Here is a 16973-nt window from a genome sequence, read left to right as displayed (position 1 = left end):
ATCATTGTGAATTTTGTTGTTGGTGTTTTGCTTTGGTTTCCAGAGTTCGGCTTTATTTTGCAGTACAGAAATCATTTGGAGCCATCGTGAGACAGACATCGTTGAAGCAGAGGCTCTGTCAAATCAATACTGCATTGCAGTTTGGTCCATTGAAGAAGCCACACCTGGGATACAAAAGAAGCTCTACATTTACCTGCTTTATGATAGGTTTCTTTCCCCTCTGCTCTCATCAATTTTATTAGGTTAAAACATCGCACAGAGGCTTCCTCCAAAATGACTCTCAAAGTCTGGAGTTTGGTTAGAATTGGAGGCCCCCATAAACCAAGCTTGTGGCTGTGCTGCCTGGGTACTGTTATAACACGTGATGTAAATGAAAAGGGGTGGGGAGGAGTGAGGGGTGCTGTCGCTGATTATGGAACATTCGATTCTGAATCTCCTTAATGTCAAGGGGACAGATGGCACACAAACTGTACTGACCCAGCTCTTGAGCAGCAGAAGCTCATAACTGCAAAGGTTACGCTGATTAAAAGATACAAATACTCTATCAAGTTCTCTGTATCAGTATCACGTTTCAAAACTGATTCTTCACTAGAAAAAATAAGCTAGTATCACTTAAATTGAACAGAATGTGGGCACCTGCCAATTCTGAAGAGCCACTCCATGAAAACAAGTTCATACATGATATTAGAAAGGGGAGGAATATTTACTGGTACAGTGCTCTGCAATCTCTCAGTTTTGATCACAAAAGCAGGCCTTACAATATTGATTTCATACAATATGCATCATTTGCCAAATTTTAAGTTTGTCCTAATTAGATGGTAACAGGTACTGCTGTCAGTCTTCCCCATACATGTCATTTTTCTTCTGCTTCATTTCCTCAAATCCCATCATCCTCTTATAGATGTCCTTAATGTCATCACAGGTCATCTCAAAGTGAGTTGTTGCATCACACGTAGGGGTTATAAAGATCTGGCTTTCTGTTCCCAAATCTTTTGGTACAAGGAAGTCACTGATGCTAACGAATTTCTGCTCAGTTGGTTCCAAGGGCTCCAGAGCTGGTCTGATTTCTTTCTCGGGTTCCTTGGTCTCCACGGTTGTGCTAGCGATGGCAACGTACTTGCCCTGTGCTGCCACGTTGTGTGCGGAGGAGATCATGCAGACATAGATATCTGACTTCTGGTTGACTTGGTTGTGTGGAATAATGATCTGGCGGGAGCTGGCGTTGCTGGTGTTCTTGATGAGGTGGCTGAGGATCCAGATGACTCTGATCACCTGGCCCAATTTTCTTTTCTTTTTTAAAAATATTTCTTTATTTGGCTGTGTTGGGTCTTAGCTGTGGCACGCGGGATCCTCTTTGTGACATGCGGGATCCTTTGCTGCGGTGCATGGGCTTCTCTCTAGTTGTGGCACATGGGCTCAGTAATTGTGGTGCTCGGGTTCTCTAGTTGTGGCATTTGGGCTCCAGAGAGCGTAGGCTCACGCTCAGTAGTTGCGGCGCACGGGCTTAGTTGCCCCACGGCATGTGGGATCCTAGTTCCCCAACCAGGGATCGAACCCACATCCCCTGTGTTGGAAGGTGAATTCTTAACCACTGGACCACCAGGGAAGTCTCTGGCCCACTTTCTCTACTCGATCACAGATGATGGAGTAGCTGGGATCACAGGTGAGCTTCTTACAGCGAGCAATCTCTCCTTCAGATTTTACACCAATCACTTTTCCATTTTGCATAATGATTTCTTCAATTGGTTTATTCAGCATGTATGTACCTCCGTAAATAGCACTTAGCTGTGAAAATCCTGTGGCAGTTCTCCAAGGCTGTAGAGTGGATAAAGGTATGGGCTTTTGCCATATCTTGCCAAAGACTCACTGTAAAGTTTAATCCTGTTAATGGTTTCACAACATGGTTGATATAAATAGTCATCAGTTCTGTAAAGTGCCAGCGCATGACCAGTAAAACCTATGACATCTTGGCCCAAGTCAAATTTCTTATACACCTCTCTCATGGCCATCTTCCTAGGATCAATGCCCTCAAAAGTGCTAGGATAGTTCTCATCAAAGCTGGCAACATACGCCAGGAATTTTCTGAATCGACATTTTTCAAACGCCCCATTAGGCTAGATGCCAGGGCTTCTGCTTCAGTGGAAGGAGCCTTGCAGATTTTTCCTCCTTTATAAACAAAGCTCCCTTCAGTCACTTGGAAATGCAGATAGCGAATGACCTGTGTAAAAAGCAGCATCTTAACCAGCTGACCATGTGCCATCAGGAACTTGGGAATTAAGTCAACATTCCAGTCTCTTCCTCTCCCCATGGATGCTGGTGGTGCTCCGGGTATTTTAAATCTTTTGTATAAATCTTCCAGTGGTGTTATAGATGATGCACTCTCTCCTCCAGGATATGGGTTTCTATCCATGTGAAGAACGTTCTTTCCATTCACTGACATTATACCTGACAGGATACATTCTATCAGGCCGGTGCCCAGCATGATCATGTCGTACCCCTCATTCACGGAGGGGCCGGGCGCAGACTGAAGCCCAGAGAAAGGAGAAGGCGCAGCACTCTAGGGGTCGGGGGCTAGGCGGCCACCCCGAGGAGGCGGGCGGAAGTGGTCAGGCCGGGCCGGTGGGGGGAAAAGTGAAGCAGGAGCAGAGAGAAAACGGAGCTGGCGAAGAGGGGGCCAGCTGCCACCTCAGACGGGAAGAGGAGAGCCTGTTGTTTTTGTTTTTGTTTTTTTTTTTTAAAGAAATTCACGTTTTTTATTTATTTATTTATTTATTTATGGCTGTGTTGAGTCTTCGTTTCTGTGCGAGGGCTTTCTCTAGTTGCGGCAAGTGGGGACCACTCTTCATCGCGGTGCGCGGTCCTCTCACCATCGCGGCCTCTCTTGTTGCGGAGCACAGGCTCCAGACGCGCAGGCTCAGTAATTGTGGCTCACGGGCCCAGTTGCTCCGTGGCATGTGGGATCTTCCCAGACCAGGGCTCGAACCCGTGTCCCCTGCATTGGCAGGCAGATTCTCAACCACTGCACCACCAGGGAAGCCCGAGCCTGTTGTTTTTAATACGCATACTGGAGAGCAAAAGATGTACCTATTGATGTTGTTTAACATCACACATGTTGTGCTTCATATGCTGTTTACTGTTTACTGATGGAAGGACACAATTGTGTGGCAGAACGAACAACGTGGATGGGAACAAAGAGAACATGTATCTACTTCTAGCTCTGCTCCTAGTAAGTGTAACTCACGACAGGTCAGAAAACCTCTTTAGATTTTGTTTCCTCATCTGCTAAATGGGTGGAATGTTTTCAATAACCTCTAAGTTTTTCCCAACTCTAAACTTTTGGGACTCTTTAAAGTGTTAGGGACTTCCCTGGTGGTGCAGTGGTTAAGAATCTGCCTGCCAATGCAGGGGACGCGGGTTCGATCCCTGGTCTGGGAAGATCCCACATGCCGTGGAGCAACTAAACCTGTGCGCCACAACTACTGAGCCCACGTGCCGCAACTACTGAGCCCGTGTGCTGCAACTACTGAAGCCCATGTGCCTAGAGGCCGTGCTCCACAACAAGAAGCCACCGCAATGAGAAGTCCACGCACCGCAACGAAGAGTAGCCCCTGCCCACCGCAACTAGAGAAAGCCTGTGCGCAGCAACAAAGACCCAATGCAGCCAAAAAAAAAAAATTAAATTAAAAAAAATATAAAGTGTTAAAAAGAATAAGGCACAGTGTGAACATCATTATGATAAAAATTAAGATATTAAAATCGTAACAATGGACAGCTTGGTCAACTGAAATCTGCCAGAAGACTTATAAGATTTACAGGATTGCATAAATTTATAAAGGTAATTATTAAATACTTATCAAGAGTTGGCAATATGTAAAATTCTCCAAAAAGTATTAGCTTTTACAAACATTCATGTAGCACCAGTTATATGTCCAGAAATGTTATCAGGCTCCATGCACTATAATAGAAAAAAAGCCTGAATGGTTTATAGAAACTAAACTACTACCTATTATATGGGTATTAAAAAAGTTAATACACGTAAAACACAAATAGTGCTAGGCATAGTAAGAGATCAATAAATATTAACTTTATTATCTAGAATAAATCTTATTTTTTCTTAAGTATCTTCTATCAATAAAAAGAACATTATACTACAACTTTTTAAGATAATATTAAGAGGGTTTATGTAGTAACAAAATTTTTAAAAGCTTAACTATCTGATTTTTATTCATGGCAACCATTTTTTTATTCCTCTAAAACATACACTTCCAATCAATCCTGTTTCCTTTTTACTGAAAGAACTTTTCATAATGACTGCAGTACTGAAGTATAATTTAGAAGCAGTCTCTAAAACTGGAAGTAACGTTCATCTAAATATGCCTGCCAAGTTTAAAAATGTATTAGGAGTTAAATTGAAACATTTTGAAAATGACTCATTGTGGACCAGAATATACACTGTAGGAAATAAGAGCTCATTTACAAGTGGGAGAAATACACTCACACTTCAACTGTGGTAATTCTCTGGACTTTCCTTCCAGTAAACATCATATTTTAAAATAATCGTGGAAAATATCTTACTTTTAACTGAAGTTTTTAGGAGTTGATTTAGTCAGCTGGCTTTCCAATATTTTACACGTATCTTTTTTTGGACGTGGATATATTTACCAAATGTAAATCTATGAAAATTTCCCCCTAAGCAACAGAGCAGCAGCCTATAAAGAAAGCTGTACAAACACACACACACACACACACACACACACACACACACTCTCTCTCTCTCTGTGATTCAATTCATATGCATAATGACTGATCACCTATGACTCTGGATTTCTAAGAAAGCATTTTAAAAAATGTGCAGATAGGGCTTCCCTGGTGGCGCAGTGGTTGAGAATCTGCCTGCCAATGCAGGGGACACGGGTTCGAGCCCTGGTCTGGGAAGATCCCACATGCCGCGGAGCAACTGGGCCCGTGAGCCACAATTACTGAGCCTGCGCGTCTGGAGCCTGTGCTCCGCAACAAGAGAGGCCACGATAGTGAGAGGCCCGCGCACCGCGATGAAGAGTGGCCCCCGCTTGCCACAACTAGAGAAAGCCCTCACACAGAAACGAAGACCCAACACAGCCATAAATAAATAAATAAATAAATTAATTAAAAACAAACAAACAAACAAAAAAAAACTAGCTGTTTAAAAAAAAAAATGTGCAGATATATAATAAAGTGTTTTCTTTCATTTACAAACACAACGTTATTGATAAGTCACCAGGAGGACATGTACTTGAGTTCTTTTTCTAGTAATACTTAGATATTTGTACGGATTCTATCTATTCTCTCTGCTTGTGACCCAAAATTACACATTTCTGAGGCAGCTGGCTAGATTTAGAAAAGATCATAGACCCCACTCATCCCCCTCCACCCACCTCTGTAAAAAAAAAAAAGAAAAAAAAAGGTCTGCAAGATGAATGGACCTGAAACCTTGATCTCACTACCACACATTCTCTCTAAGCTAATTCATAAGCCACATACTGAACTGTACCTTTGATCATAACTTTAATGTGACCCTTAAGCGGAATTCAGTGAAAAAGTGCTTATGAATTAACAACATGATTCCACTATTTAAATTTTCTGAGCTTTATTTCCTATTTCATCAATTATTTATTGATCAGGAAGTGTAGTAAACAGTTCATTATAGTAACTGTTGGCACCCCCCTTTATCTAGGAATTTTATCTAGAAACTATCCCTACCCTCAAACCACGTTTTAAATGATCCTTGGCAACAACGAGCAGTCTGGGTGTGGGCTGTAACCCAAAGTGGGACAATCAGCACTTGCCCTGTGGCAAATTCGATGCATAAATGCTCTGGAGCACCTCTTCATTGTGTATAAATCGTCATGGCAAAGGGAGTCTCAAGATCCTGAATTATTAAAACAAATTTTAATAAATATTTATTGCAGAATAGTTTTAGATCCGGTGTTATTTTTCATTTTATTTTTTTCATCTTTATACATCCAGAGTCACTTATTATTGTGAAAAGAATATAGTTTAGTTTTTGACCCAAACTGTATTTCTTTTCCTGTATAATAGTGAGTTCATCACATTTACAACTGTTGTCAGAAAAGACACAATCGGTCGTCTGCCATCTTAAGAATTTATATTTTCTGTGTATTGCTTCTTTGTTGTTTGCTTTGTTATCTATCTTTTGTTATAAGGTCTGTGCTTTTTTCTTCCCTCTCCTCTGGCAATATACAAAGGATATCGTCTGTTTTCAGTTTAATTAATGTTTTGTTTCCTGACTAAGTAATATGTTTAAATAGATATTTCTTGATAAAACCACTAATTCTTATGAAGTTTGAGGAAATTATAATTATACAATATTATGTATATTATATACACACTATTTCCTCTTACCATCAATTCTCTAATTTTAGTTGCAAGTTGCTATTTTTGCCTCTACTTATGTTAAATCATTATTTTTATGTTGTAATTTCCCCATAACAATTATGATTACAATGTGTTTTGAAAGCAGAATGACAATAGTTATTGAGATTTAATTTTACATTAAATATTCACTGCCAGTTCTTTTATACCTTGACATCTCAATTCATGAGTTCTTTGTTTTTTTTTTTTTTTTAAATGATTTCTTTGATTCTTTGGTTAGTGAGGTTACCATTTCAAGCAGGTTTTTCAGGAATGCCACGTGGGTAACAGGCTTCCTGAGTCCTCACATGACTAGTGAGTTTTCATCACTCAGGAGGCAAAAAATGTCACCCCTCACATAGTCTCACTTACCTGAATCACACTCTTGTTTTATTTCTCTCAAATAATTGTTACTTTCTAAAATTACCTTCTTTAATTTGTCGCTTATTTATATGTGTTGATTTACACCACAGGAACGTAAATTCCAGAGACAGAGACCACTGTTAAATCTTCAATCCCAGTGTTAAAGTGCTTGCTCAAAGCAGGTTGTTAATAAATACTGCTAAATGAATAAATAAAGTATAAAGTTATGGAGGAAAAACTTAAGCTCAACCTGTATTTTTTTCCTTAGCAAATGACTTACTTATCCAGCCCAGATGCTTCTAATAATAGTCCTTTAATGTTCATATTCAATAACTTCACTTGGATTACTACATTGCTATTTCTTATCCTCTTCACAGCACCCAGAATGTGGTGAGTTCTGATAAACTTCAGAAAGAATTTTCTTTTATTGTATCTCTAAATATTTTTTTCCTCTTCCATTTTGTTTTCTTCCATTGACACACTAATTTTCTGAATGTGGATATGTGTTGTCTGTTCTCCATGTCTAATACCTCCTCTCTAACCGTTTGTATCACTTCTTTGTTGCTTTTTCTTTTCTTTTTTTGATTTGTTTCTGTTTTATAAACCCCCCCTTAATTCAGTTTTCTGGATCTCCCTACCCCCCCTTTTTCTCTTTAATTCCTTAGTAAGTTTTGTATGTCATTTTTCTATGTAATTTTTTTCTTTAACTTTGCCAGTCGCCTTCCATCTTATTCTTTTGCAAAGCCTTTGGTTTCAAAGAGTCTGTGCTTTCTTAAATTCTTTTAGTTGTGAATAGGTTATAATCTATAAAATCTTTCTAGATTCCTAGCATAGATCTTTTAAAATGTTCTCTTTATCTTCTGCAGCTTTTATAGGACTCCTACTGTCTCCTTCCATTTAAAAAAATATTTACATATATCTCATACTTGTCCTCCCTGAACCAACCCCCCATCACTTAATAATCTTTGAATGAAGGCAGTTCTAGCCAAGCCTTCATTTCGCCTCTTTCCTGTTTAACAAAACATTGTTTGGATTGTTCCATTATCCAATGAACTGGAGGACTAGGAAAATATTATCTGGTCAGCAATTTCCTTGCTTGAAGGCAGGGAGAAAGCTGAGGTTATAAGAAGTGAGTCTGGAAGCTTATGTTTGTATTTTCTCCAAATACTTTTACCCATGGTCAAGTTTATGGGATTGGAAGTTTATAGTTCTAGACTTGTCTCTCATATTTTGTATTTATTTCTCTCTTTCTGGGAGAGTTAGTCATATTGGTAAAAAGTCAGTTTAGACTACAAATTTCATCATAACCCTTCAGATTTTAAATAGCCCCCATTCAACCTATGGAACAGCAAGCATTCTTCTCTGCAATTGATCTGTTTTACATCTATTTGCTTTGCTTTAATACAAACCCCATCACTCTTGGTTGAGAATCTAAATTGCACCAAAGGAAAAAAGATACAGCACAACTAAACAGGCTCTCCTCTAGCCTGGCATTCCTGCAGATATATGATGGAGAAAGAGGTTGAAATTTCCAGCCTTTACCCCTTCACTTTAGGGCTAAGCTGTCTAATATAATAATAGCCTGAAGCCACAAGTAGCTATTTAAATTTAAATTAATTAAAATAAAATAAAATATATTCAGTTTCTCAGCTACACTAGCTAAACTTCAAGTGCCCAACGTGGCTGGTAGCTACTGTATGGGATAGGGCAGATAAAGAATATCTCCATTATTACATAAAGCTCTACTGAAGAGTGCCAGGAGCTGCACAGAATTTCCTCTATATACTATCCACCTCACTGTACTCTACCTGCTAAATTGTAGAGTGTTCTGGTTACACTGTTTCTGACCAAAATTCTTTGAAATTTATGATACCATATTGAGGCTTCCCTCAGTTTCCAATGGAGATGAGAGTATCTTCTTCATTTTATTTTCATCCATATAATATTCAAACAGAGAAAATCCTAAAAATGCTCTTAAAAAATCTTCATTTTTAGAAGTCCTCCATCAACTTAACACTTCAGAGTTCCCTTAAAAACAAATTTTTCTTTAAACCATAGGTCAGAGTTTCCTAGCCTATGATTTTATGCAATACTGGCTAACTTACAGTTACTTCCCTGTTAATCACTGAGAATGGAAAGAGGGATATCAAAGTGGGGTATGTGACAGGTACAAGGTGCTCAATTCGCTAAATTTATTTACTGAATGAAAGTGTGAAATTTGAAGAGAATTACACACTGGGCTCACTGAGAAATCTAGGTTTAACCAATCTGATTTAACCAACGACAGGTTAAGAATTAAGTAAAAAGCCTGTAAACATTTCATCAGTAATGTCCCTCTAGGTTGATCTACTAATCAACATTCTTTGAAACTGATATTTAAACTGCTTTCAATTCATCATTTATTTACCGTGTTATTAATTTCACAATTCCCATGTGTCTACAAAGATAATCTTAATAAAATGTTTTGCTGAAATTGAGATACCTCCTTCTATCACTGGCATTCTTCTCTAGAAGTTCTAGTAAATACCTCAAAAAAAAAAAAAAGAAGTAAAAGTAGTTTGTCGAGAGTTAATAGTTAACTAATGGTGACTTCTGGTTTTCACCATTTCCATTTCTAAATGCTCACTATCTGTTTAATAATCTGTTTTAGAATGTTCATAATGGGCTACATTCAAGTTTACTGATGTATATAGTTCTAGACTCTTTCCTCTTCAGTCTTGCAGAGCATAGGGACATTTGTTTATTTCCTGTCTTCTGGCCCTTGGTCTGATAACAATGTTTTAATAAGATAACCAACAGTTGCTCAAGTTCTTTCAAATCTTAGGGTACTTAGGGCATTAGCCTTCAAGAAGAAGCTTACATCTTCTTTGAGATTACTGGTTAAGGCACCAAGAAGGGCACAGTGATAGACAGTAATAACTAGCACTTCTTTAGAACTTATAGCTTACAAGTGTTTTCAAAAGCTGTTGTCATGTTTCTCAAACACATATTCGATGAATGGATAGCTTAGGATTATTTGGGGGGTTTTGTAGGAAGTACACTAGATACTAGGAGTAGAGAGAGGCAAAAAAAATACGTCTTCCAAAAAAAAAAAAAATCTCTCCAGGTGACTGAAATTCATCTAGATTTGGGAACCACTGATACAGTAAAATGAAGACGAGTCCTGGGCACTCTTTTCAGCATTCGAACTGCCTTCATAATGTAAAGTTGTAAGTCAAAATGAACATGGTAAGCTCTAATCAACTGAAATTGATACTTGTTGAGAATTACTTATTTCAAAGACACTGAGTAGAGGCCTTACCTTACTAGAGAAGCAAAAATGGGGAAGAGAAAATCTCTGACCTCAAAAAAAGTCCCAATATTTCAGAGGAAAGACTTGTAAATAAACACACAATTATAATATAATGCTAGGAAACAGAGAGAAGAGACTTCAGCATTACTGACAGGAAGTTAAGGTATGCATAGAAGACATGATCATGGATTTCATTCTTACCAACTGAATGGGTATCTACCTAGTAGATGAATGGTAAGATACATGAGCAAGGGAAGAGAAAAGGTCATTCCTAGCAAAGAACCCATATAAAAGGGTGAGGAAGCACCATACACTTACAGAACTTGAAGAGATCCATTTGTCTTGAGTAAATGGGGGAGAATCAAAAGAAATACCTGCAACTGGGAAGATAGGCAGGAAGTCTGTGAATGACCCTAAGAGCTAAGCTGTGTGCTGTATGGACACCATTCTGCTGAATGACATAATTAGAGTTCTGAGTTTTAGAACAATTACCCTGGAAGAATAAGTGATGAAAATAGGACTAAACTGAAAGCGGTGAGATAGTTCAGAGACTATTATAAATAGTTCAGGCAAGAGAAAAGAAAGACTTGACTAAAGCAGTGGCACCTGGGATTAAGAGGCGGGAAATGATTAGATATATTTAGGAATTAGAAAAAGCATATTTGTTTAGGTTAAGTGTTCAGAGAGGCCTTTCTGGACTATCCTATCATGATATACCCTGCTGGAGCCATTATTCCTCCTCACATAATCTAGTTCATAGCAATCATCAAAACACATAATTATAACATAATAATTATGAATCTGTTTGCTTATTTTCCATTTCCCTCTACTGACTCTCAGCAGGGGCAACCTCCCATTTACTGATTTATTTATGTACACCAACATCTAGCACAGCAAATGGCACATGGCAGTTATCAATAAATAACCTGTTGGTTGAATAAATGGGAAGAAGAGAGAGGAAAAAAAGCAGTTGTGAACCACCAGCTTTCTTGTTCAAGTGTCTGGGCAAATGATGATGTTAGTCAGGATGCAAAACTATGGCAGGAAGAACAGGTCTGGGCAAGAGGATTAAGCGAGGGGGAAAGATGGAGCAACCAACTGAGAGGTTATCGTACAAAATTACAGCACGACCCCTGTCAAGAAGTAACGAGAAGCTGACCCAGGATGACTCCCAGCAGGAGTGTGGAGGATTTTAGAGATGCTATAGGGGTAGAAGCTATGAAATTTGACAAACCTACACACAGGAGCAAGGGGAAAGGATTATTGTTCTGAAAGTTCAAACAGAAATGACTTAAAAATGGCAGTATAGTTTAATGACTTGAAGTCAGCTGAAGCCACGTTCTGTTTTGGGAAGGGTGAATGTGAGAGGAAGCTTGAGTTTGTTTCACAAATACTGAGTTTAAAGTCCCAGAAAAACACTGAGATAAAAATGTCAATCACGTAGCTGGAAATACAAGTTTACAAAACACAAGAAAAGGTATGGTTTGAGTTTAAAAACATTGTTGATCATTCCCTAAAGTGACAGTTAAAGCTGAGTAGAAGAGAGCCCAGAAGGAAGAGACATATATGTGCGTATGATCCAACATAAGAAGAATCAAATGTCATGAAAACAAAATAGAAAAGAAAAACTGAAGAACTGTTTCAGATTAAAGGAGACTGAAGAGGCGTGATAACTAAAAGCAGAGCATAATTCTGGACGGGATGCTGTGCCAGAAAAAAAACAGTTATAAAAAGATATCATTCGGACAACTGACAAAAATGGATAAAAGTATTATTATCAATGTTGTCCTGAATTTGATAAGTGTACTGTGGTTATATAAGAGAATATTCTTATTCCTAGAAAATAAACCGTGAAGAGGCAAAAGTATATGATGCATTCAGTCTACTAAACTATTCAGAAAAAAAATAATGTGTGGGGTGAGGGGAGAGAAAGAGAGAGAGAATAAAAATGATAAAACAAATGTAGCAAAATGTTAAAAAGGGGTGAATTTAGATAAAAGATATTAAGGAGTTCTTTGCATCATTCTTGTAGCTTTTGTGCACACATGAAATTTGAAATAAGAAGTTAAAAAAGGATAAGGACCAAGATAGAATTCTGGAGCACAGCTTTGATTTTATAAGATCAACAGTGAATTGATCTCCTGAGAGTGACGGCCATTGCGAGTTATTCAGGATTGAGGAGAGAAGAGGTGTAAGTCGGTAGGTATGAAAACAGCCTTCTCTATATCAATTGTTCCACCTAAACAACAAAATATGCTGATAACTCTAGTCTATTACTGTATAAAGATGTTCTGTCCCATGGACTTTCAGGTTAACAATATTGGCATCCATCATTAATTCTCCTGATATAGAGTAAACATCCTTTTTGGCCACAGAAGCTACCCAGTCCTTCTTTGAGAAAAAAAGACTGACAGAAAACAATATCTAATTGCTTTGTGTATGTGTGTATTTTGACTTGCTGCACAAAAATATTCAAGATACATTCTTTTGCAAAAAATTTACCAAGTTTCATGAGGTTTTTCTTTCCCATCTGGAAAATAATGGGAATATTAGAGACTTTAGTTTATAATATGTTTGAGAACATGAATGCAGAATCGTTCAATTATAAATACAACACACATCTCTGAATTTATTCATAATTAAATAAGAAGTATGTGGCAAAAAAAAAAAAGATACATTCTTTTGAAGTGGAGGAGAATAGGTGTATCACTTCAGAACCAGTAGTACCATTTAAGCCCAATTATAAGCAACAAATTATCCATGAATGGTTAAAGGACTCCCTGGGCCATTGTTTCTGGTGGGGCAAGGCATGTCAGATCAGACCAATACCTAATAAAGAAAAAGGAAGATAGATGAGAGGTGGATAAAACAAAATCCATACGTTGTGATCCGAATATGGGTGTTTCTTATCTGTTCCTTTCAAAGGCTTGTGTCTAGACTGAGAAGGAACAGATATTTTTCACCTCAGCAATAAATTTCTTAATGCTTTCATGTACACTACATTATGTACTACTATTTCCAAAGCCTTTACTAGGAAAGGAATAGAGTCAATTGTGGTAACTTAGGATGTAATGAGACCACCTTGAGATATCCTATATAAGTGGACAACTATATGTCAGATGAAACAGCAGCTTAAAAGTCAAGAGAAATTTGAGAACATGGGGCTAGACTCTTTCAATATAAATGAAACAAACCAATAGGCAAACAGAACATTTTAAAGAATAAGAGAAATCAAGTAACAAAAGATAATTTTATAAACTCTGAAAAATCATTAGAGTAGCTTATAATTAGAGTATTTTGCAAATATTCAAAGAAAAAAATCAAATACTAAAAATTATTTAAGAAGCAAGAATTTATTGTATATTTTTTCTTTCATAAAGAGGTATGTCAAAAGTAACTTAATATAGGATTGAGAATCAAGAATTTCTGCATTCAAATAACAATTGTGATATGAATTACTTCATGTAACCATGAAAACTAAGAATAATATGAATAAAATTATCACAGAATTTATTAAGTAAATAAAGTTTAAGTACAGTACTATAGCTTTTATTTCAAATCTCAACATCCTTTATCCCATTAAGTTTATATTGAAAATGACACAAACATTTACTTGCCTGCTGAAGAAGCAAGGCAAGATTAAAAAACCAGATAAACAAAGATAAACAGTATAAGAATATGACAAAAGGTAGAATAAAAGCATGTCAAAACTGTTCTACTCTTGGGGATAAAGCACTGAATGGAAATTTAGGACAGCTGGTTGCTATATCAAGCTTTAAACTAGCCCAGTATAACATAAAACTCAATCTACTCACTAGATCTATTCCCCCTTACTTTTGTCTTCTATGAGAAAAAATAAGGACAAAATTCTACTATTACCAGAGAAGTTGTAGGGATTGAAAGCATAATTTAGGTAATTATGAAAGCATAATTTAAGTAATATTCATTTAAAAATACTTACAAACTTAAAAAACTATTACAAATACATCAAACCATAGTTTTAAAAAAAATTAAAACAACTATAACTGAAAAAAAAAAGCTATTAAAATTAATTTTGGATTACAAGCTGACACTTTAGATTCAAACATAGGTCTCTTCTGTAGGATCCCACAGATGTAACAGTGTATTCAAATTTATTCTAGTCACACTGATTGAGTTTAAAAATTTCCCCTTTGTGGCAGAAAGAATACTCAAAGTGCTTAGAGATTCAAAGCAACAGAACAAGAGGTAATAACTGTTCCTGTTCATGAAAGCTGGGTACTTGTTACTTACTATTAAATGAATTGTTGGACTTGAATTGGGACATACACAGGTCTTTTATATGCCTGAGAAAAGTCCATTTTTTGTAGAAAATTAAAGTCCTTCAGCAAAAAGCCTTTTTCATTCATGTTTGAAAGCGGCATACTACTTCCCTACATTTCTCTTTATAATAACACAGGTTGTTTGATCATTAAATGAAGCATTTGATAAAGTAAAACTTTCAACAAAATGAAAAAGTTGAGATTAGTTATACCTGACTAGAAAATTGTGTATAGACATGTCTCGGACTTTACTTAAGCATGATTCACAGAAATCACAATGCATGTAAAGATTGAAACACATCTGTTTATTCTGATTTTGACACAAAGGAAACCAGAATCACACACTTGAGTATTAAAAACTCAACCTCTGAAAAATAAAATAATATTTTTCCTTGGGTTTCAGTATATACAAAAAATATACATGATATGCCCAAAATATTCTTAGGCAATCTATACCCAAAAAAAATTCAGTGGACGGACTTCCCTGGTGGTCCAGTGGCTAGGACTCTGCACTCCCAATGCCGTGGGCCTGGGTTCGATCCCTGGTTGGGGAACTAGATCCCACATGCTGCAACTAAAGACTCCACGTGCTGCAACTAAAAGATCCTATGTGCCGAAACTAAGACCCGATGCAGCCAAATAAATAAATAAATATTTTTTAAAAAATTCAGTGGATATTTAAAAAATATATAGTGTCTTTTTCAAATAATAGTCCTAAATACTAGGTTTTTATTTTGAAACAAACAAAAAACAGGAAAAGTGAACTGCAGAGATTTAAAAAATTCACTCAAAAACAGCTTGGGTTCACCATTCTCTTTACATGGTAACTTAACCAGTGTATCAACTCTTTTGAGCTGTAGTTACAGATAATTTCAGGATCAAAAGGGACTTTAGACTCATCAAGCTACCCACTTGATACTTCGATCCTTACAAACATAATCCTACTGAATGCCTGGCCAGCTGATGCCTGCACACTTCTAATGACGAAGAATATACTTGATGCCAAGGCATTTTGAAAATCCCTATTAGAAAGTTTACCTTTACCCTTTTTTGTAATGTTTACTCAGTGGTCCCAATTCTACTACTTTAGGCCTGACCACGTGAGAAAAGTACACTTCAAATATCTGTAGACAGTTATAATCTGACACTGTAGGACATTTTCTAATCTTTTGAATATGTTTGGTTATTATCCTCTTAAGACCTTTGGTCTAGAGCTTGGGTGCCCAGACCCAGCATGATTCTATAAATAAGATAATCACCAATCACATTCTAGATATAACTTCTATTACTGTAGAATAGTATCTCCATATTAAAATCTTCCAAGCCTATACAGACATACCTCCTTTTATTGTGCTTTTGCTTTCTTGAACTTCGCACATGCTGCATTTTTCACAAATTGAAGGTTTGTGGCATCAAGCAAGTCTATCAGTGCCATTTTCCCAACATTTGCTCACTTAGTATCTGTGTCATATTTTGGTAATTCTCACAATATTTCAAACTTCTTCATTATTATTATATGTATTATGGTGACCTGGGATCAGTGATTTTTGATGTTACTAATGTAATTGTTTGGGGGCGCCATGAACCATGCCTATATAAGATAGCAAACTATTTATAATGGTCTCTGAACTATCTTCCTGTTATCAGTTTAGTATTACTTTCATCCCTCATTCTTCCGGGGTAATTGTTCTAAAACTGAGAACTCTGATCATGTCATTCAACAGAATGGCATCCAGACTGCATAGCTTGGCATTTAAGGTGATTCACAGATTCCCTGACTATCTTCCCAGGCTCTCTCCCTCTCCTTGGGCCTCCCTATTCCCTGAGACACAACAATACTGAAATTAGGCCAATCAGTACCCCTACAGTGGCCTCCAAAGTGTTTAAGTGAAAGGAAGTGTCACACGTTTCTCATTTTAAATCAAAAGCTAGAAATGATTAAGCTTAGTGAGGAAGGCATGTTGAAAGTCGATATAGGCCGAAAGCCAGGCCTCTTGGGCTTAACAGTTAGCCAAGTTGTGGATGCAAAGGAAAAGTTCTTGAAGGAAATTAAAAGTGCTACTCCAGTGAACACAGGAATGAAGAAAGCAAAATAGCCTTACTGCTGATATGAAGCAAGTTTTAGTGGTCTGGATAGAAGACCAAACCAGCCACAATGTTCCCTTAAGCCAAGCCTAATCCAGAGAAAGGCCCTAAGTCTCTTCAAGTTTTTGAAAGCTAAGAGAGGTAAGGAAGCTGCAGAAGAAAAGTTTGAACCTTGAAGAGGCTGGTTCATGGGATCATGAAATTTAAGGAAAGAAGTCAACTCCATCACATAAAACTTAAACACAAGGTGAAGCAGCAAGTGATGATGTAGAAGCTGTAGCAAGTTACCCACAAGATCTAGCTAAGATAATTAATGAAGATGCCTACAATAAACAAGTTATCAATGTAGATGGAACAGCCTTCTATTGGAAGAAGATGCCATCTAGGACTTTCATAGCTAGAGAGGAGAAGTCAATGCCTGGTTTCAAATCTTCAAAGGACAGGCTGACTCTCTTGTTAGGGGCTAATGAAGGTGGTGACTTGAAGTTGATGCCAATGTTCATTTACCATTCTGAAAATCC

The 16973-nt window shown here is 37.2% G+C and overlaps 2 protein-coding genes across 6 annotated transcripts in view; both read right to left on the bottom strand.

Moving 5' to 3' along the window:
• PIBF1 (progesterone immunomodulatory binding factor 1) overlaps nt 1-16973 on the bottom strand; it is a 200177-nt gene that overhangs the window by 113873 nt on the left and 69331 nt on the right. The gene's annotated exons all lie outside the window — the stretch shown is intronic.
• On the bottom strand, nt 835-15746 carry LOC132352698 (rab GDP dissociation inhibitor beta-like). Its single transcript, XM_059903394.1, is given in 6 exon segments — nt 835-1290; nt 1630-1799; nt 1802-2104; nt 2107-2524; nt 7701-7783; nt 15707-15746. Coding segments are annotated over 6 exon segments (1470 nt in total).

This window comes from Balaenoptera ricei, chromosome 18 (assembly GCF_028023285.1).
Source record: "Balaenoptera ricei isolate mBalRic1 chromosome 18, mBalRic1.hap2, whole genome shotgun sequence".
NCBI lineage: Eukaryota > Metazoa > Chordata > Mammalia > Artiodactyla > Balaenopteridae > Balaenoptera > Balaenoptera ricei.
Note: the sequence above shows the minus strand (reverse complement) of the source record. Positions and strands in the feature narration are given on the sequence as shown.